This window comes from Dendropsophus ebraccatus, chromosome 7 (genome assembly GCF_027789765.1).
Source record: "Dendropsophus ebraccatus isolate aDenEbr1 chromosome 7, aDenEbr1.pat, whole genome shotgun sequence".
NCBI lineage: Eukaryota > Metazoa > Chordata > Amphibia > Anura > Hylidae > Dendropsophus > Dendropsophus ebraccatus.
In genome coordinates, this window is record NC_091460.1 from 34,199,869 (window position 1) to 34,220,690 (window position 20,822).

Consider the following 20,822-nt stretch of genomic DNA (forward strand, 5'->3'; position numbering starts at 1 on the left):
ACTGAAAGGACCACCCTGCTGCTTCTGGACCTCATATAACTTGTAAATGGCATTCTTCACTCTGCATACTCCATCTCTAAGATTCAGGTACCTCAGAGCTGGTAGGTAGAGGCTAACCTCTGCCATATTGCCCATACACTGCACATACAGAAAGGAGGGGATCCTGCTTCCCTATATCTGTATACATCCTAACAAGCACAAGCAGCATGGAGGACATTATAGAGCAGTATTGTGCAGTGTAAGCTGCAAATCAAACCCCTGGCATGTAACTACTAGTCCATCTAGCTACTCAGTATGGGTTTAAAAATTTATTTCAGAGTGAAAATGTTAAGAGGAGAAAGGAAACCTGACGAGAAAGAAATTTTTCTCTGATAAGATATATTACCAATCTTTCTTAGAAGTTCTTGCACTATTGATACATGCAAAGTTGTGTCTCTGGATGAGTCTATGGGGTAGAGCTTGAAGTAATGCGATACGGTTTTTGACTTGTAAATTTTCATGCAGCTATTGGCTCAAATATTGTAGAAAAGAGGGCGGAGCCTAATATTAATATTGATTTATAGTAGACAACAAGGATGACAATATATATCGTTTACTGCACACCTATAAAAAATTGCTTACAATTTTTTTTAAATTACTGTCCAATATTTGCCAAGTTTTGTTGAAGCTGGATCAAAGTCTTTTTTTTTAGCAAGCTGCTATATTTTAGAAAAACCACTCTGCAATCACGAGCCCTAAGTATAAACATAGATGTGATAGAGAACAATTCCTCCTAAGCCCCATTGATTTCTCGCTGGTACCGGAGTGAAATGACTTGTGCCTCCAAAGTGATGCGGGAGAAATAGGAACAAATTGATTACAATATCGCGTCTCTACGATGGCCGCGGATCAGCCTCTAGCAAGCTGAAGGGCCTAAGAGATTAACTAACTGGCTGCCAGAAGACTTCAAATCCCATCCCACTGCACAAAGCCGCAACCCCCCCTGCAGCGTGTGTTTCTAGAGCAGATAGGAGCTGGGCAGATGCAGCAGAGCCGAGTTTGTTGTCTGTCAAAAATAATGAGTCATCATCAGTGTTTTACATGGGGCTGCTGGTAAATCTACTAGATGAGGCTTTATTAATACAGTGGTTTGGATTTTTTTTTAATGCATTGTTGCAGTCTATCCTGTCGACTACAATAGGGAAAGAAGATGGGTTGCAGTCTGACACAACACTATGGCTAGATGTCATTTATATGGCACACATAATGCAGTCTCTAAGGATATGACAAATTCAGCTCTGCTATGTCTGTATTTAGTAGTGGAAATGCATCAAGTCTCCAACCTTTCATAAATCTGGGGTCATAGGTCATAGGGAGAAGCCCACCCCCTGCTACATGCCTTGTGCTGTGGGGAAACAGCATGCCCCCTGATGTGGTCACGGGTAATGGCTAAATGTCACCTGCTCAATGGGTTAAGGTGACCTATATTTGCAAGAAAGAGTGATTGCTGGGATTTCTCGCGTGCAAAGGGTTAAAGATTTTGACCATCAAGCACTGCTGTGTGTCGGAGGATGCCAGTACAGTAATATCCATATAGCACAAGGATATAATACAGTAAGATGGGTATAGATCTGTCACATGGCTTTTACTTGGCAGCAGTCCTTGGCATGGCATATTCTGCACTGGCAGCGGTACCCATCATACCATGGCATGCCAGTCAGCAAGCTGCATTGGTAGTGGTGCCAATCTAACCATGGCATACCTGTCAATAGGCAGTACTGGCAGCAGTGGCCATCTTATTATGACATGCCAGTATATAGGCAGTACTAGCAGCAGTGCCCAGCTTGCCATACTATGCCAGTCAATAGGCAGTGGTACCCAGTTTGCTATATTTTGGTAATTAATAGGTAGCACTGGCTGCAGTGCCAGTCAATAGGCAGTGGTGCCCAGTTTGCCATATTTTGGCAGTCAATAGGCAGCATCAGATGCAATGCCAGTCAATAAGCAGTGGTGCCCAGCTTGCCATAGTATGCCAGTCAATAGGCGGCATTGGCAGCGGTGCCCAGCTTGCCATCCTATGCCAGTCAATAAGCAACATTGCCTGCAATGCCAGTCAATAGGCAGCGGTGCCCAGCTTGCCATATTATGTTAGTCAATAGTTAGCATTGGCTGCAGTGCCAATCAATAGGCAGCATTGGCAGCGGTGCCCAGCTTTCCATACTATGCCAGTCAATAGGCGGCATTGGCTGCAGCGCCAGTCAATAGGCAGCATTGGCAGCAGTGCCCAGCTTGCCAATCAATAAGCTGCATTGGCAGTGGTGCCCATCTTAATATGACATGCCAATCAATAGGCAGCAGTGGCAGCTTCCCATACCATGCCATTCAATAGGCAGTATTGTTAGCAGTGCCAGTCAATAGGCAGCATTGGCAGCGGTGCCCACCTTACCATACCAGTCAATAGGCAGTACTGACCTATACCATAACCCAGTAGATCATGACACCTATAGCAATAATAAAACACATCAATCAAATCAATCAATCAATCAATCAATCAATCAGAAGGAACAGAAACCTATCATTTCTACCAAAATCTCATACAGCAACAGCAACAATGACCCCATTACAGCCAAATGACAAAACATCCTTCCACGGTAGCAGAATATCTCCAGGCGGAGATGATGGGGGTAGTAGTGCATCATTAGGATGGCACCTTACGCCAGCCTTTTGGCTCTTTGCACAAACTTCTGCCTAACAATACCCTATATATAGCCGCCTAGATGAGTGCCCACTGTCATGGTGATCCGCACACCTACACGCCAGCCCTGAACACGTCTGTGACATAACATGTGAAGCCCCCCAGAACACAGCCCACAATCCCACCCTCCCCTCTTCTGTTCTAAGAAACCCACAGCATGGGATGAAAGGCACCCCTCCCCAATAGCCAGCCCTGGACTGGGAGCCAAGCAGAGCAGTAGCCCAGCCCCAGCCCCAGCCGGTCACTCCCCACCAGCAGCTGGATACAAAGAAATAGAACAAAATGTAACAAACCTTGCATCTCCACCTGGAGGGAAGAATCCAAGCTGTTTATGCTATGGCTTGTGCAAATATGAAACAAGGTAACAGCCCTCCAATCAGCTCATACGAGCATTCCAGGGCAGCCAATCACAGGGCGGCGAGGCTGGACCACAGCCAATGGCAATGGGCCGTCCCTTCAGCCGCACAGGGCTGGAGTGTACAGAGGAGGAGATAGCAGGGAAATAAATACAATGTACTCTCCCCCTCCTCCTCCTCCTCCTCCTCAGACATGGCTGAAAGGGGAAAGTAAGCTGGAGGAGTGGCTGCAGCTGTGGAGGGCAGGGAGGGAGGAAACTTCTACAGGAATCAATTACCATGGCAGAGGGGCAAGGCTGGCATGGGCCGGGTCCTCAGGGGGCAGGGGAATCCAGGTCATTGGGCCGTGGCTGGGAGGGGTAGAGGCAGCTGCCAGATGACACCGGGAGCGATCACACCACACGGATACAGAATTGCTCTAGACTATTTGAAATATTAGATATATTGGCACAGATGCTGCGGAACCTCTTTAAGGGTATGTTCACACGTACTGTATATGATGGAGAAATGAGGCTATGGATTTTATCCGGGTGAATTAATGATAAAATCCACTCGCTGGAGATTTGGGGTTGATCATACAGGGTACTTGTCAAGTGATTTTTTTGGTGGTAAGTCACTGATGAAATCTGCACCATATACAGTACATGTGGACGTATTCATTCTCAGGGGATGTTCACACTATGCAGATTTGTTGCAGCCCCCCCCCCCCCCCCCCCATAGTTCTGTCCTCGAGCACTGAGGTTTGGCACACAGCAGGTATACAGCACTCACTGTTCCTGTACAGAACCTTATAATACACCACAGCTGCTGCAGAACCTTATAATACACCTCAGCTGCTGCAGAACCTCATCATACACACGTCAGCTACTGCAGAACATCATAATACACACCACAGCTGCTGCAGAACATCATACTACACACCTCAGCTGCTGCAGAACCTCATAATACACACATCAGCTGCTGCAGAACCTCATAATACACACCACAGCTGCTGCAGAACCTTATAATACACACGTCAGCTGCTGCAGAACATCATAATACACACCTCAGCTGCTGCAGAACCTCATAATACACACCTCAGCTGCTGCAGAACATCATAATACACACCTCAGCTGCTGCAGAACCTCATAATACACATGTCAGCTGCTGCGGAACCTTATAATACACCTCAGCTGCTGCAGAACCTCATAACACACTTCAGCTACCGCAGAACCTCATAATACACCTCAGCTACTGCAGAACCACATAATACACTTCAGCTGCTGCAGAACATCAGAATACACTTCAGCTGCTGCAGAACATCATAATACACCTCAGCTGCTGCAGAACATCATAATACACACCTCAGCTGCTGCAGAACATCATAATACACACCTCAGCTGCTGCAGAACCACATAATACACCTCAGCTACTGCAGAACCACATAATACACACCTCAGCTGCTGCAGAACCTCATAATACACCTCAGCTGCTGCAGAGCATTATAATACACACCTCAGCTGCTGCAGAGCCTCATAATACACCTCAGCTGCTGCAGAACCTCATAATACACCTCAGCTGCTGCCGAGCATTATAATACACACCTCAGCTGCTGCAGAACCTCATAATACACCTCAGCTGCTGCAGAGCATTATAATACACACCTCAGCTGCTGCAGAGCCTCATAATACACCTCAGCTGCTGCAGAATCTCATAATACACCTCAGCTGCTGCCGAGCATTATAATACACACCTCAGCTGCTGCAGAACCTCATAATACACCTCAGCTGCTGCAGAGCATTATAATACACACCTCAGCTGCTGCAGAGCCTCATAATACACCTCAGCTGCTGCAGAATCTCATAATACACCTCAGCTGCTGCCGAGCATTATAATACACACCTCAGCTGCTGCAGAACCTCATAATACACCTCAGCTGCTGCAGAGCATTATAATACACACCTCAGCTGCTGCAGAACATCATAATACATCTCAGCTGCTGCAGAACATCATACACTCCAGCTGCTGCAGAACATCATACACTCCAGCTGCTGCAGAACATCATACTACATCTCATCTGATTTCACCTCTGCTGAAAATTGAAATGAATGAGTGTCATATTAGTCAATTGTATATCCTTAATAGCTTTTTACATAGTTTACCACAGGATGCAGTGCTGCTTCTCACCAGCAGGGTACAGAGACTATTATTCAGTAAGGCTTCAGGAAAAAAAAAAAACAAACACAGTATGCAAAGTTCAGTATCTATTCTCTATAAGGAAGACAAGTCTCAGAGCAGCCAAACCCCATACCAGTCTGCTTTGCATAATTGAGCTGTAAATTATACTTTATACTTGGCAAATATATATATCAGTTCATCTTTCTGGGAAAAGATACAGTAAATAACAACCAAAACTTTCAGCAGATGTGGTTGGTAGGGGAAGTTTTCTATGGGGATTTACTACTGCTCTGGACAGTTCCTGACATAAACAGAGGTGGCAGCAGAGAGCACTGTGTCAGATTGGAAAGAATACACCCCTTCTTGCAGGACATACAGCAGCTGATAAGTACTGGAATACATTTGATTTTTAAATAGAATTAATTTACAAATCTGTATAACTTTCTGACGACCATTTGATTTGAAAACATGTTTTTAAATTTGGAGTACCCCTTTAAATTGCCAACATCAGGACATATAAGCCTCTTTAGGATGGTGTTTACATAGACTCTGTCCCTTCCAGACTGTTGGCAAGAATACATGACTATGAATAGATTTTTATCCAGTGAATAAAAGGACCTAAAGAATGAAAGCATTATATGATTTATTTGCTGGAATGTCCCTTTAAAGGGGAACCCGTCACCATGAAAATAATTCCTAATCTATCGGCATCCTCTTATAGAGCAGAAGGAGCTGAGCGGATTGATATATATCTTAATGAGAAAAGGTTCAGTATAACTTGTAATTTATTGGTTGGAATCTCTGATGTTTCCAGGCTAAAGAGTCCAGTCCATTGAGTGACACGCCCACTGGACTCCTTACCACAGTATTAGCAGGGATTTTAATCTATAAATTAAAGTTATACTGAATATTTTCCCATAAAGATATATATCAATCCGCTCAGCTCCTTCTGCTCTATAACATGATGGTGATAGATTAGGTAGTATTTTCATGGTGACAGGTTCCCTTTAACTACGGCCGATTATCCCACTCTATATAACTAGAGGTATCGGCAGGATTATCACAATTTCTTTGGCGTCAGATGATGGTCGAGCATTTACATTGATTGTGACTCCATAACTACTTGTACATATACAAACCATTTACTATCATCTACCCTATGAGTTTTCTACCATGAAGAGCTGTCCCATGTGGGGGCTCGCAGTCATCACTATTACAGCCGGATATCAGCTCCCATATACATTCATATATTTATATTTACTTCTGCGCAGTTATTCACGGACAGAAATAAAGCAGTAAAGGATCCCTGCGTCGGCCGCGGCGGGTGGCACCCGCACCAACCACAGTGCAGTAAAGCAGTCCACAGTCATTTTATATTTACTGAGGTTTTATCTTCACATTCTCAGCAGTAAAGGAAGAAGAAAAATCAAACATGTCCTCTCCCCGCAGCGGCTGGATGCAGTTCTGGAGTTCTTGTGTCAGTGGTACAAGTAGTGAAAACTTCACAATGAACTATTGTCTGCTGCGTGCAGCCGCTGTCTGGCATGTACAGAGTCTTTCTGTCTGGGGTACCGGAGGGAAAAAATAGGAGAATCATTTGGTGCTTAAATGAAAACAAAAAAAAATTTGAGTTTTTTTTTAAATTTTATTTAAAAAATTATAATTGATTACTTTATGGTTATATTTAGCTAAATCTGCTAACAAGGAGTTCTTAGGCCTATATATATAGTAGATAGATAGATAGATAGATAGATAGATAGATAGATAGATAGATAATTTTGTCCTTTTTTTTCTGTGATTTTTGGAATGAGAAAATTCTGAAAAGTTGTTCTTTTTTTTTTCCGTAAGCAAAATTTGTCACAAAAACAATGAGGTACAAATGGGATCCTGCTAATCTAAGATTTTCTTTTTGTTCTGCAGGCCTGTGAGTCTCTATTCATTCTAAACTGCAGTCAGATCTCCTGGTCTCCTTTCTTAAAGGGGTATTCCACTTTTGGTGAAACAACAGAAGAAAGTGGTGTGTAAAGTCATCTCTCCCAGGTGCCTAGAAGAACCGGCGGGGCCCTCACCTGGGATAGCTAAGTATATTGTACCGTATCTGACTTGGCTTTGTGTTTGTGTGGTGCCCCACCACAGTTGTTTTGTATCTCCACACCTGTCGCAAAAGCCCTTTACTCAAAGTTAGATGGTGATAAAGGTATTCTATAGTTTTACCAGAAGGTGTCAGGGTTTGGTATACATGCTTTTTGTACTGCACAGCTGAAGCCAACAAAGGGTTACCTATATATTATGCACTTTTATTGTCCAATGGAGATGCTCTTTCCCTCTCTAGCCTATCACCTCTTTTCTTGCACACATTCCTTTCCACCACTCACAGGGTCTTTTACACATTTCTTAAGGAAGGATACACAGAGAGGACACAAAGAGCAGACGTCCCTGCTGTAGCCAAGCCAGGGCCTGGCTCTGCCAGGACCCTTGTCCAGGAAAAGTATAGTCCAGTTGAGTCAAAGCCACGTGTATGAAGCAACCAGAGACTCTCACTTTCTCAAGTCTATCCATTATATCTACTATGCAGTGCTAGGCACTACAAGAGGGAGAAAGTCGGGGATAAACCCAGCCCACGCCGAGAACCACTCTACAAAGTGCAGGGCAGTATCTTACAACACAAGAGGAACTAGCCTGGATAGAAAAAAGCTACCAGAAAGTCTACGTTTTCTATCTCGCAGTGCAAGTAACCCCGGGAAGTCTCAGACACTTAGCTTCACCCAGGTAACCATGGACGAGTACCTCGACACTGCAGGGCAGAAGGTGGTCAGACATAAGTCTAAACATGGGTACATGTATATCTCTCACTCTCAAGTATTTCTCAAAGTTCCGGCAGAGCACAAGTACTACCAGGACTCCCTTGACAAACTCCTCTCCTCTACGCTGCTCCTCTCTACTCTCAACTCTACAAGCACCGCTACACCTACTTCTGCTATATTCTGCTCTTCCAAGTATCTCCGTAGCACAAACCAAGTTGAGCACTAAAGTCTGTGCCCAGATTATCTCTTTGCTGCCAAAGTGTTTTGTATTATTCAGAGACTGCACAGTAAAAGCTGTTCTATTTTTATCACTGGGACTCAGTCATCTTTGCATCAGCACCTGCACCTATACACATTTGCCACACACCTTGGGTCATTTTTCCCCTTTCTGTGGGTTAGCTAGCTAGAAGATCTCTAGAAATGGCGGAAAGCCAGGGAGTACAGACGTGGTTACTGACTGTCAAACAACAACAATTGAACAAAGATGTGATAAGGTGGAGACTATATACCCTCAGCCTATGGGCTGAGCTTATAAATACAGTTGGACAGGCACATGTCTTCCACTAGAGGGAGCCCAATCCACCAGGAGAGCAGCTCAGAACAAGAGAAGCAGCAGACAGAGAGAGAGAGGGGGATGATTAAAGTACAGTGCGACCCAGAGCAGGTAGGGGGTAACTGACACAGCAACCTGCTGTTACTGACAATGACGTGCTGTTACTGACAATGGCAGCAAGACAAATAGATCCCACACTGTGTGAATGGCCATCTAAAGGCCCTATACTTGGCCAATTACTGGCCATACAGACAACAATTATTTGGTGTAATAGGACACGTTAAAGGACCGATCATATGACAAGGAAAATTCCAGCACCCAGTCGTCCGATTCTGATTCTTTTATTGTAGCATGGCAGAAAAAACAACAAACGTTAAAAACCTGACAATCGCTGGACCAATCATGATCCATCAAAAAGTTAAAACACTGTGGATGCTTAGACTTCGCTCCTCGGGGAAGGAATGCCAGCACTCTTTGGTGATCTAGGGGATCCACTTCCTTGTGCTTGGACCATGCAGTGAGATTAGAGTCATATAAGACAGACTGACCTGCTGAGTACACGAGCACTGATCTCTTAGATCAGCGCTTACTTACAGAGCCTTTACACAGCAGACAAGGCTGAACGAACAATCGATCACTGGATCGTTGTACAGTCCTGCACTCATGACATGGGATGATTTGCAGTCGATGGCCGATGATTTTATGATTTGTCAAAACAACCTGATTAGTCAACGAACGAGCATTTGCCCGGCATATTACACAACAAACGATAAAAACCTGACAATCGCTGGACCGATCATGATCCATCAAAAAGTTTAAACACAACGATCATGTCTATTGATCTGCTGCACATTGCTCTGTGTAATAGGACTGCTGCTGATTTCAATGGGCAGCACGGACAATCTAAGGATCGTCCGGGCTGCCTCTCCCGCTGCTTCCTGCTTGTTGTCTGTGCGGGTAATAGCACAGGTAGCGAGCGGGGAATGAGTAGGAAGCTAGCGATGACCTGACAGAGTGCTGGGAACTGTGCAATTTTATAATGAGGAGGACTTTCCTAACAGGGCAGTACCTACAGATTGGGAGTGCCACCTGTATCCAAAGTTACCATGTAGGCCGGACCCAATTCTAGTTCAGTTCTTAGAATAACTCATGCCCCATGTGATATAATTCCCAAGATACACCGACAGGAAACATATCCGAACCCCCTTATACAATCAGAAGTAATAAGCTGTCACGGCCCTTTAATTATTCAGCGCTAATATCTGAATTTACAGAGAGAAAATCAAAGCGAAGTTTCCTCTATTCCCCAGGGCCGGCGCTTCGCACATCAGGTAAGAGTTATTTGCAAGGTGCCCTCAGACTCCACCATCTAGAGCGCTAGTAAAAGCTGACAGTCCACCAATAACTTTGACAAATTACAATTTTATAGCATCTGTGACAATCGATAAACCGAGGCACCAAATTAATAAAATATAGATCGCCGGGTGGAATTTTTTTTACTTTTTTTTTTTTTTTGCAAAAGAATAATTTTGCGATAACCAAGTAATGGGGATGCTATGGAGCAGAAGATTAAATGACATGCTAAGCAAATCTGGCCGTGGGTGATAAAGCGAAGAATATTCTGCAGGTTATACAAGACGGCCGGCAGTCAATAAAGCAGCTGTATAAAGCATAAACCATAACAAGGAGCCACAAAACACACTCCGCCGCCATTTGTAAGATCCGACGCCTCTGCGCCAATAATGACTTTTCCGCTGGCTTTCTGATTCACCTTGTAATCTCCATTTTTTTTTTTACTTTGTCCCAATCAGGTTTATTATTTGCTACAGTCACTTTCCAAACAGGGAATCTCATTATGGCGCCACATAGTATCAGCGTGACCCTCATTGTGTCAGAGCGTTCAACCTTATTACAAGTATCATTTTTATTATGGATCGCTATTACGGAGGTAAATGGAAATAGGCTGGGGCTGTGCATGGGATTAATTTCAGTAATAATATTGCCGAGTCAAGTAGGGTTTACATATGCCGATGTCTGACTCAATACAGTTCTACATAAAGGCAGGTTTGTCCTATGTTATATAAAGGTCGAGGGGCTGAGAGGCTGCAGTGATGAAGAAGCTGCCATCTACCATACAACTAGAGTAGGGGTAGGGAACCTTGGCTCTCCAGCTGTTTCAAAACTACATCTCCCATCATGTCTGGACAGCCAAAGCTTTAGCTTGTAGTTTTGCAACAGCTGTAAAGCCAAGGTTCCCTACCCCTGAACTATAGTCTAAACCAGGAATGGGGAACCTTAAGCCCTCCAGCTGTTGCAAAACTACAATTCCCATCATGCCTGGACAGCCAAAGCTAAAGGTTCCCCATCCCTGGTCTAAACTGTGGAATGGGGTCTATAGAGCAAACCCACTCCCAATTGCCCACAAGTTTGTACCCTCTTAACCCCTTAAACAAAAGGGTAGGTACAATTTTGTGTAGCAGTAGTGACATCTTCAGGCTGCATCTGGGTACTGCAAGATGAAATGGCATAAATAATGAGGTTTTTCATGATTTTTCACAGGTGACAATCGCAGTGATACCTAAATGAATGACAAAATTCTTTGTGTATTGATCATAAGCTCTTATGGATATGTAAAAGCTCTGTAAAAGTTGAATGCAGCCACATAGGGTGCCATTAAAGGGGTATTCCACTCAAACATAACTTTTGATATGTTGCTCCCCATGGTGAGACTAATAATTCCTTCCATAGTTGTTAATATCTATTCAGTCTCCTTCCCCCAGTTCTGAGCTGCAGCTTTCTGCGGAAAACACAAAAATCGGTGTTGTGTGCGCCTTTCTCTCTGATATATATATATATATATATATATATATATATATATATATATATATATTCTGGTGTAGGCCCAAAATCAGGAGATAAATGTTAGCCAAACCGATCATTTTGGTGAGTGAAACCGACCATCTAATGTGCATGGAAGCCACTGGCTTCCCTTCCACTAGAGAAAAGGGGTCAGATTTGAAAGATGGGGCAGGAAGATTAGTCACCACCAAGGGGGTCTATGTGGGAGGGATAGTTGTCTGCCAAATAATGTATAATGGATACGACTATAATAGATAGAACTACATAACAGGTGGAGATGCTGGGCAATAATAGTCCAGTGATGACATCATCAAGGGAGGAGGTTACATCATGCAGAAGGTGAGAAGCATTTATTATAGGAGAGATACTATATGGAATATCAGAGCAAAACATGTTTTGAACTGTAGCTGTAATATGTTTTCCGGAATTATTACTTACTTTATTGATATAATTAAAGTGACACGCCCGACTACACCGATAGCCTCAGGTACACTGCTGCTGCACATGGATCTTGATGGCTACAGGGCCCCATGATGCAATTCTTAATAATACATTCACCTTGGCTTCAATACAAGGTCTGGCTGTTGGTGTATATGTATTGTGTCCCAGTATAGGTGTACCACTATGTCTTATTCCACCTGTTTAAAGGTAACTCTGTCAGGTGTCAAATTCTAGGATGATGGGTGTCTTTCCACATTGTCACCACTTGGTGTCTCTCTCTCCCCTATCTGTCACGGTGTAAAGGGTTTCCTGTTTGGTTTTCTCTTCACTAATTGTCCAATCACTGCTGCAGGTACCTCACACACTCTCCACCTATTAACCCTTTAAGGACGGGGCCAATTAAAATTTTTGCGTTTTCGTTTTTTCCTCCTTGTGCTTAAAAGGCCATAGCACTTGCATTTTTTCACCTAGAAACCCACATGAGCCCTTATTTTTTTGTGGTGAAATTGAAAAAAAAACAACATTTCTTTTATTTGGAGGGTAATTTTTCTTACACCATTCGCCCTGGGGTAAAAGTGACTTGTTATGTATGTTCCTCAAGTCGTTACGATTAAAACGATATATAACATGTATAACTTTTATATTATCTGATGGCCTGTAAAAAATTCAAACCATTGTTAACAAATATATGTTCCTTAAAATCGCTCTATTCCCAGGCTTATAGCGCTTTTATCCTTTGGTCTATGGGGCTGTGTGAGGTGTCATTTTTTGCGCCATGATGTGTTCTTTCTATCAGGACCTTGATTGCGCATATACGACTTTTTGATCGCTTTTTATTAAATTTTTTCTGGATTTGATGCGACCAAAAATGCGCAATTTTGCACTTTGGGATTTTTTTGCGCTTGCGCCGTTTACCGTGCAAGATCAGGAATGTGATAAATTAATAGTTCGGGCGATTACCTACGCGGCGATATTAGGGGAGGGGGATTTTTATTATTAATGGCACTTTTTTTTTACTTTTACACTTATAATAGAAGCCCCCCTGGGGGACTTCTAGTATAAGTACACTGATCTCTCATACAGATCTATGCTGCATATGATATAGATATAGGCACTCGATTGCTTCCGGCTGCAGCAGCCGGAAGCAACCGAATGCCGATTTGGGATCAGCGCCATTACGGTGCAGACCCTGGCCGGGTGAAGACATGAGGGTCGCTCCTCCGGGACGACGTCCCGGGGGGCGATCTCTGCCACCAGACACCAGGGAACGGCTGCATCAGGTAATCGGATGCAGCTGTCATCTTTGACAGCTGCATCCAATTACCTTATTAGCGGGCACAGCGATCGGACCGTGCTACATGCGGTTCAGAGTGCGGCCGCCACGCGGCGGTTCAGAGCTCGGCCACCACGCGGCGCGCTCTGAACACCTGTGGGCGGCCCTGGATCTACAGGTATGTCCAGGGTCGCCTAAGGGTTAAACGTCTTCCCTTTCCTCTCTCCAGTATGTTCCCCACCAATAGAAGGTTAGACCCTGTCACCCCTATATAAGTGAATTAGTTCCTGGTGGGAGGGTCTTCTTTAGTGGATGGTGGATAGACACTGACAGAGAGTTCCTGCTGCAGTGGCCTGAGCCCTTTTCAGGAACCAGAGCTGCTGATTTCTTTTATGAGAGGCTTACAAGTAAAGATGCATTGCTACCCCCAAAGGTGGGGTAACTGTCACCTGGGTCAACCCTGCCTACACCTGGGATGTATCAAGTCAGGACAATCTAAAGTCAAGGGATTGATCCTTAGTGGGAGAAAGGGCCTAAGCCGAAGTATCCCACTAGTACCTGCTCTACCTCCTTGGGTAATCTTGCCGCACCTGCACCCATACATTGTGTCTAAACAAAGCCTAGTGCTAGTGTGTCAGGGGTGGGTAACTTTACTCCTGGACACCATGAAAATTACCCAAGTGCCCCAGTGAAAACACCTAAGCACCCCGGGCCATGGCATATGGTCTAAGTAAGGCTTTAGTTCAGATGATCAGACCCTTAGTTAGACCTGGACTTGATCTTTAATACAGACCAAAAAAACTGTATGTAATACACTTATGTAAAACCCACCTAACCCTTCCCAGATTCATGAGCTGCAACAATGGTTCCTCTAAGATCATTGCTGAAGTCTTCCCTCCTTGGCATTGTGCTAAAACACGTCTGAACGTAAGGATGGTCACACTTGCTGACGATCAAGGGCCTTAACTACTTACCCTCTTAAGTCTTTTACACGGATCGATTATCGTTCGAATTTTCGCAATAACGATCGCATTTGAGCGATAATCGGCTCGTGTAAACACAGCGAACGATCAAGCGATGAGCGAGAAATTGTTCATCTTGGTATTTTTAACATGTTTTTTAAATCATTCTTGATCGTTTGCTGAAAATTCGCAGATCGCTTTGTGTCTTTCACAGATTCACCAAAATGCTTGAGATTGCAATAAAACGATCGCAATAACAATTTTTTCAAATGATTTATCTTTTTGTCTAAACGCTGATCGTTATAAAAACAAAATCGTTGCCTCAAAATCGTTAAACGATCGATTGGGCGAATTATCGCTCTGTGTAAAATGACCGTGTGAGAAAACATTAGGGGTGTACCTCATTTTTACACTGCTTCTGCATTTCAACATAGTATTTTTTTTTTTTTTTTTAAATAAATATTGACACTGTGTAATTTACCACGTGTTGTTGTTCACCTGAGGTTGATTTACCTAATTATAAAACCTTCTAAGGACCAGATTTTTTATTATTTGATGATACAAAACATTTTCTCAGAAATTTTTAGTTTCTGACCACTAAGCCTAATAATATTCTGACACTTCCAGTTCTGCACAGAACATGATTCAGCAACTTATCATCATAGAAAGGAGCACAGTTAAAGGAGGCACCAGTAGATAGGATGGGATTGGGGGGGAAAAAACTGTACAGGGCCCTATGAATCCTGTACGGCCCCCCATATACTCACCTGGCCTGGCACAGTTCCTTTGCTATCCCTTTGATCCTCATGCAACGGGTAGCGGTATTGCTGCCTCCAGCCACAAGAGAGTCAGGGCGGGGAGCCAGTGCTTGCTCTGTCAGTCTGAAAACCTCAGCATTTAACTGTGAGAGTTCTTCATGAACGCTCACAGTTAAAGGGCCAGAGGCCTGCGGGTCCCCCTTAGTACACAGTCCCCAAAGCAGTGTTGTAGTCTGCCTTTTTGGTATCTATGCCACTGGATGGGATCTGGACATTCACAATGGGTGATAGACCTTGACCTCTACACAAATCACAGAGCATGCCTAAAAACTCTCCAGCAAAGTAACCTCCAGCAAATTGTTCCTGTCTCCATGTAGCTGCTGTAAAGCAAAAGGCTGTAAATGACAAACCACATAGTAATGCACAAAAAGATTGAACAGTTAGTAAACAGAAACAGTATCTGGCTCGTATCAGTATTAAAAAAAAAAAATTAGGAGTGACAGATTCCCTTTAAATCCTGTGACTGGATATTCATATTATGAAGACGGGGCTGGTGGGGGTTCTTCTATAGCGATGTCGGTAACACATGCCGAAGCATGCCGAGTGACACTTCATTCTCCGGAGAGATTCATTAATAGCAGCGAATGGCAGATTAGGCCGGTTCACCCTGTGTGTGACTGCACTGTCAGGAGGAATGCTCTGCCATGACTATAGACGCCCCCCTCCAAGGGGGATAAGAGGAGGCATTCCCCCGCTACAGGAGTGTCATACCCTGCACACAGAATTACAGGAAGTTGGCTGCACTCATTACCCAGAGTTCACTGGGGGATCAAACAGCGGCTCTAATTATCAGACTACACAGGGGCCCCGCAAGGTGTTGGCTAATCTATTCATTTACTGGGTTATGAGGAGGCGGCATGGGGGGGCGGGGGTCCCTTGGGAATCACATGGACCAATCTAGAGGGATGAATATTGATTTATACATTACACTTTATTCATTATTCATCTTTCTCCGGTTTTGAAATACAACAAAGTTGGATATAAGGAAGCAACTAGAAAACCAAAGGAAGACGTCATTTTATAGTGGAGAGAAGAGGATCAATAGAGAAGGTTACCAGTTCAAGGGGGGTTCCATTAAAAAAAAAGTTCTGCTACTTTCTAGCATACTTTTATACTTTCTAAGACTTTTCAAAATGGCTACTTGCCGTCAGTGAATAGGAACATTACTACAGCTGAGATTTTGCATCAGTCAATACAGGTAAGACTGGGTTTACATAATGCCTGGGCTGTATGCACAGTGTCCTGACACCCATCTACTTGCTACTTGCTGTAGATGGTCTCCTGTCAGTTTAAAGGGGTACAATGAAAATTGTTTTCATATGAACTGTTGTCAGAGAGATATACAGATTTATAAATTGTAGTGGAACACTGTAACTGTGTATGAGAAGCAGGTCACATGACCTTTCCTGAGACAGGCTTCCGCCTCGAAGATGATTTGGCCTACAATCACAACTCAAGTGTTTTATGAAGACTTTAAAGGGGTGACTATCCAGTGTTAAAAAAACATGACCACTTTCTTCCAGAGACAGACATGCTCTTGTCTCCAGGTCAGATGTAGTTTGCAATTAAGCTCCATTCACTTCAATGGAACTGAGTTAAGAAACCTGCACCCAAACTGGAGTGAGTTCATCAGCAACTTGACCTCAGAATAACCTTCCCAGCATTGCATAGAAGCTACAATGTTGCAGATAAAGCCTGCCAGGGACTAGAGATGATCGAACAGCGCTGATGTTCATGAACCATCGGTATTTGACTCCCGCAGTCTTCCCCTGTGCTGGAATGAAACAGATGGCACTGTAGGACTAGTGGGGAAAAATTGAAGTGCTTTTTTTAATTGCTTGGGAGCATAGTCTACCTTTTTGTGTGTATCCCATGTGATGTGATGTGAACCCAGCCAGCATCATAACGCGATATAGATGCGAAACATATACGACAACAACAAACTCTCACTGTACCGCGTCTGATCTGGAAAGGCAAAGGCTGCACAGTAGTTTTCCTGTGATATCACATCGCCTCCTGTTCTAGGCTTGTAGGCGGATGGCGCTAATTCACAACCTCTACAGTGTCGGCAGCACCAAGATCACAGCTATAATTATAAAGTCCGGTGTGCGCTCCGCAGAGAGTACGAAACAGAAATGAACAAGTGCCGCCATCCCTTCATTCAGCAGCTACTTCACACAATTCCCTCACAAATACTTCCTGGAGGCTCATTCTCTCCGTATAATATGATGAATAGGATTAGGGCCCTTTAAAAAGGTTTCACTTTTATGCGAGGTTAATTACATCTACTAGAACATTCCATTAGGAAATCAGAGATTTAGAACATACTTTATTGTTTTATTAGTATTTGTGCGAGGTTTTTAATTGAATTACCGCTGTTTAGATTAATATTGAATAAATAAGGGCGGCCTCTTGCTGATCTTAAAGGGATTTTCAGGTTTCGGGAAATTAAGCCTTGTTCTTGTAGAATGAAAACTTATGAATATTTTCAATATGATTTCTGTGCACATTTTGGCCTGTTTTCAATATCTGTGCTTGCTGTCATTCAGTAATAACCTTTATTGTTAAAGGGGTTATCCAGGATTAGAAAAACACAGCTACTCTCACCGCGTTCGAAATCGTCCGAACTATTAAATTATCTCATTCCTGATCTCGCACGATAAACGGCGTAAGCCAAAAAAAAACAAAGAACAAAATTGCGCATTTTTTGCCGCATCAAATCCAGAAAAATTGTAATAAAAAGCGATCAAAAAGTTGCATATACGCAATCAAGGTACCGATAGAAAGTGCATACAATGGCAAAAAAATTACACCGCTGCAGCCGCGGCTATTAGCGGGCACGGTCCGATCACCGTGCTCGCTAATCAAGTAATCAGATGCAGCTGTCAAAGCATGCGATCCACGCATCTTTACCGGCCGGGTGTCTGCACCATAATGGCGCTGATCCCGGCTTGGCACTTGGATGCTTTCGGCTGCAGCAGCCGAAAGCAATCGAGCGCCGATCTCATTGATCTATGCTGTATAACTATACAGCATAGGACTCAATGAGAGATCAGTGTGCATATACTAGAAGTCCCCCAGGGGGAATAACCCTAACCCCAGGAGGAATAACCCTAACCTCAGGGGGAATAACCCTAACCCCAGGGGGGGGTTCTAGAATATGTGTAAAAAAAAAAGTGTTGTTATCAATAAAAAGCCCCCTCCCCTAATAAAAGTTTGAATCACCCCCCCTTTTCCCATGTTATAAATAAAAATAAATAAATAAACATGTTTGGTATGGCCGCGTACGTAATCGCCCGAACTATTAATTAATCACATTCCTGATCTCGCACGGTAAACTGCGTCAGCGCCAAAAAATCCCAAAGTGCAAAATTGCGCATTTTTGGTTGCATCAAATCTAGAAAAATTGTAATAAAAAGTGATCAAAAAGTCGTATATGCGCAATCAAGGTACCGATAGAAATAACACATTGTGGCGCAAAAAAATGACACCTGACACAGCCCCATAGACCAAAGGATAAAAGCGCTATAAGCCTGGGAATGGAGCGATTTTAAGGAACGTATATTTGTTAACAATGGTTTGAATTTTTTACAAGCCATCACATAATATAAAAGTTATACATGTTATATATCGTTGTAATCAATACGACTTGAGGAACATATATAACAAGTCAGTTTTACCCCAGGGTGAGCGGCGTACAAACAAATACCCCCCAAATAAAAAAAATGTGTTTTTTTGTTTAATTTCACCACACATTGAATTTTTTTCTGGTTTCGCAGTGTACTTTATGCAAAAATTCAGCCTGTCATTGCAAAGTAAAATTAGTGACGCAAAAAATAAGGGCTCATGTGGGTTTCTAGGTGAAAAAATGCAACTGCTATGGCCTTTTAAGCACAAAGAGGGAAAAATGAAAATGCAAAAACGAAAATTGGCTACGTCCTTAAGGGGTTAAATGGATTACTCCAGTGAAAATCTTTTCCTTTCAAATCAACTGGTTTCAAAAGTTATATAGATTTGTCATTTACTTCTACTTAAAAATCTCAAATCTTCCCATCTTTATCAGCTGCTGTATGTCCTGCAGGAATTGGTGTTTTCTTTTCAGTATGACACAGCGCGCTCTGCTGCCACCTCTGAATCTGTGAAGAATCGGTTTGATCGACTCCAAAAGTTTTTTACGCTACCTTGTTCCTGTGGTCCGGTCTGCGCTTGGATCTTCCAGCCTGTTTGGTGGTTGATGCCAATTTATCCCTTGAACAGCAATGGTCCGGCTAGCTCCCACCAATTTACAGAGTTGTGCCTGGTCTTGCACAGCTGGTCTTGGTAAGCCTGGCTCTTGGTGGTGGTTGTAGGATTTCAGTCATTATCAACAGATTCCTCTGCACTATGGAGAGCTTTCTCTCTATTGCATATGCCTTCTGCAGGCCTCCATGGCTGCCATGTAAGATCCACTTATATGCCTAAGAAGCAGGCAGTAGTAGTAGATCACAGATCTGTCCATACACTGCAATGCAATAGTATTGCACTATACTATATAAGTGATTAAACAATGACTTGTACAAGTCCCATAGGTAGATTGAAAAGGTGTTTAAAAATAAAAAAATATATATATATTTTTTAAAAAACCTCTAAGGCTATGTTGACACAACGTATATTTTCGTAAAACCATGGCCGTTATACAACGGCTGTGATTATTACAAAAATATGCGTGCCATTGCTGCCTATGGGATTCCGGCCGGAGTATATACACAGTATATACACAGTAGTATACACTCTGGCCGGGGTCCCTAGCAGCGCCGCAAACAACTGACAGGTCAGTTTCCTGCGGCCGCTATTCATTGAATAGCGGCCGCAGGAAACCATGTCGGTGCACAATATGGAGCGAGCGGATCGGGCCGCTCGCTCCATAGTGAGCAGTGGGGAGTTCTGATGCTGGCGTGCACGGATGCGCCCGCATTAGAACTTTGCAGTACAGGCCGGGATGATCCTTTCAGAGACCGGCCGTCTCATACGAGGTCTGAACATAGCCTAATATTGTAATTCACCCCTTTTCTCTATATTTAACTTAAAAAAATAAATAAATAAACTTAACACAAAAAATATTACATACATAGTATTGTCACATGCAAGCTATTAAAATTATTGTTATTATATAGTGGTAAAAATACTAGGCAGAATATTTTATGAGGCAGAATGTTTTTTTGGTCACATCCTATCCCATAAAACATGGGGGAAATTTAAAATTATAAATAATTAAATATAAAATTAGAGCTCACTGAGCAAAAACAAGATTTGTAGACACAAAGGTGAACATTTATAGGGTTTTTTTTTTTTTGCATGTATTAAAGGGGAACTCCGGAGGAAAATAATTGTTTTGAAATCAGTTTGTGTTAGAAAGTTATACAGATTTATTAATTCCATCTATTAAACGAAAACTCCAGTCTTCCAGTACTTATCAGCTGCTGTATGTCCTTCAGGAATTGGTGTATTCTTTCCAGTCTGACACAGTGCTCTCTGCTGCCACCTCTGTCCATGTCAGGAACTGCCCAGAACAGTAGCAAATCCCCATAGAAAACCTCTCCTGCTCCGGACAGTTCATATCACAGACAGAGGTGCCAGCAGAGGACACTATGTTAGGGTGCCTGCACACTATGGAATTCCAGTGTATAAACCGCAGCGTATTCCGTCGCTCGTACCCGCACACGGCGGCACGCATCTCTGCCCGTGCCATAGACACTATTCTATGCATGGGCGGATTCCGCATTCCGCATGCGGAATCTGCCCGTGCATAGAATAGTGTCTATAGCACGGGTGGAGATGCACGCACCCTCAGACTGGATAGAATACACTACTTCCTGCAGGACATAC

The 20,822-nt window shown here is 43.3% G+C and overlaps 1 protein-coding gene across 2 annotated transcripts in view; it reads right to left on the minus strand.

Annotated features, from left to right (window-relative positions):
• Window positions 1–20,822, minus strand: part of CTBP1 (C-terminal binding protein 1) — a 224,976-nt gene that overhangs the window by 136,149 nt on the left and 68,005 nt on the right. Inside the window, exon 1 of one of the 2 annotated variants that reach the window (XM_069977267.1) lies at window positions 3,028–3,197. The exons of the other annotated variant lie outside the window; for it this stretch is intronic. Coding sequence (XP_069833368.1) covers window positions 3,028–3,034 — 7 coding nt within the window. The 5' untranslated portion in view covers window positions 3,035–3,197. Of the gene's footprint in view, window positions 1–3,027; window positions 3,198–20,822 lie in introns of those variants that run through there. 2 annotated transcript variants of the gene reach the window in all.